Source organism: Triticum aestivum, chromosome 5A, assembly GCF_018294505.1.
Source record: "Triticum aestivum cultivar Chinese Spring chromosome 5A, IWGSC CS RefSeq v2.1, whole genome shotgun sequence".
NCBI classification, from domain to species: Eukaryota; Viridiplantae; Streptophyta; class Magnoliopsida; order Poales; family Poaceae; genus Triticum; species Triticum aestivum.
In genome coordinates, this window is record NC_057806.1 from 641,930,878 (window position 1) to 641,935,080 (window position 4,203).

At 46.3% G+C, this 4,203-nt stretch overlaps 1 protein-coding gene across 1 annotated transcript; it reads right to left on the reverse strand.

Annotated features, from left to right (window-relative positions):
• Positions 1-1,625: 1,625 nt before the first annotated feature.
• LOC123108131 (uncharacterized) lies at positions 1,626-2,267 on the reverse strand. Its single transcript, XM_044529975.1, has one exon. The coding sequence runs from the start codon at positions 2,265-2,267 to the stop codon at positions 1,626-1,628; it is 642 nt and encodes a 213-aa protein (XP_044385910.1).
• Between the last annotated feature and the right edge of the window lie 1,936 nt (positions 2,268-4,203).

Below are 4,203 nucleotides of genomic sequence, written 5' to 3' on the forward strand. Positions count from 1 at the left end.
CCGCGAGCAGGAGGAGCAAGATAAGAAGTACATCGATCTTGTCTCCTCCGGCCATGACGAGTGAGAGCCGCCGCCGCACCCGGAGAGCTCATCCGATTTTGGCTAGTTTAGGGTAGGGCGGCATCGCGATGTAGAATAACTTTCAAAATGCAGCGATGATCAAACTATGAATGTATTATTTGTTTTTCATTTCGTCTGGGAATGCTTTCTTTCAAAATTTACAGTTTTTAATACGGCTTTGTTCGGCCGTAGCTGATTTTATTCCGCAAATATCTGATTTCTCAGCCTTTATTCGTGATATAAGGGACGCTGATATATGGGATCTGTTAGAGATGCTTAAAGTGTCTATGCCTCTCTAAGAAGATGTAGAGACACGTGAACAACTTGACCTTGTGGATAGATTGCAGTGTCTTCTATCGCTGACTTTTGTTTTGGCGAAAAGAGGGATCTACAAGGACCCAAAAGCTGCATTATAATCATAACAGATTGCAACAGAACCCATAACTATAAGAAAATAACAAAGTAGTCCCTAACTATTACAAAAAGCACAAACGAACAAAGATGGAAAATGTAATCGTGTCTAAAGCTTCTTCTCTGCCGGAATATCCTCACCGCCGCCGGGGGCAGCACCACTTGGGATGAGAAGACCCTCGAGTCACCATGTCAAAGACTCCGAGAAGAAGAAACGTTGCCTCCCATTAGGCTCCATGGCAAGGAGGAAAACAAATAGCCGCCCTTCGACCTGCAGAAACGATGGCATGATGAAACAAGCCGATAGCCAAACGCCACAGCTAGCGCCAAAGCCGCCGAGAACAGTCACCAGGGTTGTGCTCTATCCCGATTAGGACCTCCATCTCTATCCACTACGAGCTCACCACCACCGTGACTTATAAGGTAAGGGCATCTCCAACATGAACCATCAAACCACCCGCATACGTCTATATCGCACGGTCCAAACATGTTGTGACATCCAATGCGGGCCTGTATCGGTCCGCTGGGTGGTCCGAACGCATTTTTTCCTGCAAAACGGAGACAAAATGTGTGTGGAGTGTGTGTGTGTGTGGGGGGGGGGGGGGGGTGTGTGCTTTGCGGGCGTCTAGATCGTTGCCAAGCCCGCGTATGACCACCCTAGCCCACAAAAATTCCTCACCCGCCTCTCCCGCACTTTCCATCCAATGCCCGCGCCGCATTCATGTTGGCCAAGGGCATGCAGCGGCTGACATTGATGTTGAGCTACGTGACCAGATGTGAAGGCGGTGCTGACGGACGCGGCCTCTCATGCGTCGCCGCTTCAATGCGGATGCCGAATAAACAACTTTTCTCCAAGCCTATCCTCAGCGTATAGGGATGCAGATAATCTAAATCAAATGGCATTTGTGGTAAGCTATCACAAAAAAATTGAAAAACGTTTACCACTATAAATACATGGCACTGAGTTCTCAATACAGAAATAGACAAACAATTTTGCCAATGTTTTAGCAGGTACTCAACACTTGGCCATGATTCAAAGACAGTTATATACCAAAGTTTTGGTCAGGCAAGTAGAACCTTATTAAACCAAACACACCCAGTTTGTAACTTTGTATTTCAATCACTTAAATTGTGCGAAGTTTGCAGGCAAGCTCTCATGGCTCCGGCCACGCCAAGAGGAACACGGACTCGAAGATCGCGCGGTCATACAGAATGGGGGAGATGACGGGGCGGTCTTCAACACGCGTCAGATCTAGGAGGGCGGAAGAGATCCCGCCGATGTAGTTGGAGCAGGCGTCAACTAGTTGTTCGCCGTACACCCCAGCCGCCTCCACCGTCACTAGGGGCTGCACAATCCGCTGCATCGTTTGGGCGAGCGGTACTCGGTCAAGACACACGTACACCTCACCGGCGGGGAACCGGCGCGAGGGGCCGAACGGCGTGGCGTGGTTGTAGAGCCCCGCGATGGCCTCCCTCGCGGCCCTGAGGGAGGTCTCCTCTTTGAGGTTCATCAGGAGGAGGGAGCGGAGGGCGGGGATGATGGCCGAGTAGGGCGCCCAGCTGTGTGCTCCGGCCATGCCCACGGCCACAGTGGGGCTGTAGACCCCATGGCATGCAGGCATGGAGCGCGAGGAGGCGGCGGCCGCGCGGATGACACGAGCGACCGGGACGGCAACATGGAGAGCCACGACGTCGATGGCGCTAGGACATGGCCGCTTCGCGCGGGTGACGCGGCTCTGCCCGGGCTCGGCGTCGTCGTCGCCGTCGCTGCGGGCCTCCGACGAGCTGTGACTCATGGTGGTCGATGATGCAACTTCTTCGGCGTGGAAGCAACGATATATATAGATCACTCGTCGTCTCGTCTTGATATACATATAACTCGCGGGAAATAAAAAGAATTCAGTTGAGTCATTCAACATTTCTCCCTGTTGAGTATGTTATCTGTGCATGTACATTGACTAGGCTCACCTTTTTAGTTTGTTGTATAGATTGAGGTAGATGCCTCACCTTATACTTATATATACCGTGCACATTGCACCGAATCAATACATCGTGCAATTCATACATCCAATATATACCGTGCACATCCAATATGAGGAATAAAAAAAGAGAAAGGCCATAAAAAAAGGAGAAGGCCCAAAAAATGAGAGAAAAAGAGAGAAGGGACAATGTTACTATCCTTTGCCACACTGTGCTTCAAAGCAGCACCGTAATCTTCATGTTAGAGAGTCTCTTGTTTTGTCATTTTCATATACTAGTGGGAAATTTTTATTATAGAACTTGGCTTGTATATTTCAACAATGGGCCTCCTCAAGTGCCCTAGGTCTTCATGAGCAAACAAGTTGGATGCACACCCACTAGTTTTTTTTTGTTGAGCTTTCATATATTTATAGCTCTAGTGCATCCGTTGCATGACAATCCCTACTCCTTGCATTAACATCAATTGGTGGGCATCTCCATAGCCCATTGATTAGCCTTGTTGATATAAGACTTTTTCCTTTTTGTCTTCTCCACATAACCCCCCTCATTATATTCTATTTCACCCATAGTGCTATGTTCATGGTTCACGCTCATATATTGCTTGAAAATTTATAGGTTTGAGATTACTAAAGTATGAAACAATTGCTTGGCTTGTCATCGGAGTTGTGCATGATGAGAGCATTCTTGTGTGACAAAAAAGAAACATGACTAAACCATATGATTTTGTAGGGATGAACTTTTTTTGGCCATGTTATTTTGAGAAGACATAATTGCTTAGTTAGTATGCTTAAAGTATTATTATTTTTATGTCAATATGAACTTTTGTCTTGAATCTTTCAGATCTGAATATTCATATCACAATTAAGAAGAATTACATTAAAATTATGCCAAGTAGCACTCCGCATCAAAAATTCTGTTTTTATCATTTACCTACACGAGGACGAGCAGGAATTAAGCTTGGGGATGCTTGATACATCTCCAACGTATCTATAATTTTTGATTGCTCCGTACTATATTATCTACTGTTTTGGACATTATTGGGCTTTATTATACACTTTTATATTATTTTTAGGACTAACCTATTAACCGGAGGCCCAACCTAGAATTGCTGTTTTTTGCCTGTTTTAGGGTTTCAAAGAAAAGGAATATCAAACGGAGTCCAAAGGAAATGAAACCTTTGGGAACGTGATTTTCTCAACGAACAAGACCCGGGAGACTTAGACCTTACGTCAAGAAAGGAAACAGGAGGCCACGAGGTAGGTGGGGCGCGCCTACCCCCCAGGCGCGCCCTCCACCCTTGTGGGCCCCCTGTTGCTCCATCGACGTACTCCTTTTTCCTATATATACCTACGTACCCCAAACGATAAAAAAAATGGATCCAAAAACCTAATTCCACCGCCGCAACTTTCTGTATCCATGAGATCCCATCTTGGGGCCTGTTTCGGAGCTCCGCCGGAGGGGGCATCGATCACGGAGGGCTTCTACATCAACACCATAGCCTCTCTGATGAAGTGTGAGTAGTTTACCTCAGACCTACGGGTCCATAGTTATTAGCTAGATGACTTCTTCTCTCTTTTTGGATCTCAATACAATGTTCTCCCCCTCTCTTGTGGAGAACTATTCGATGTAATCTTCCTTTTGCGGTGTGTTTGTTGAGACCGATGAATTGTGGGTTTATGATCAAGTCTATCTATGAATAATATTTGAATCTTCTCTGAATTCTTTTATGTATGATTGGTTATCTTTGCAAGT

Coding starts and splice junctions, on each gene's coding strand:
- LOC123108131 (XM_044529975.1), bottom strand. CDS start 2,267: ATGAGTCACAGCTCGTCGGAGGCCCGCAGCGACGGCGACGACGACGCC.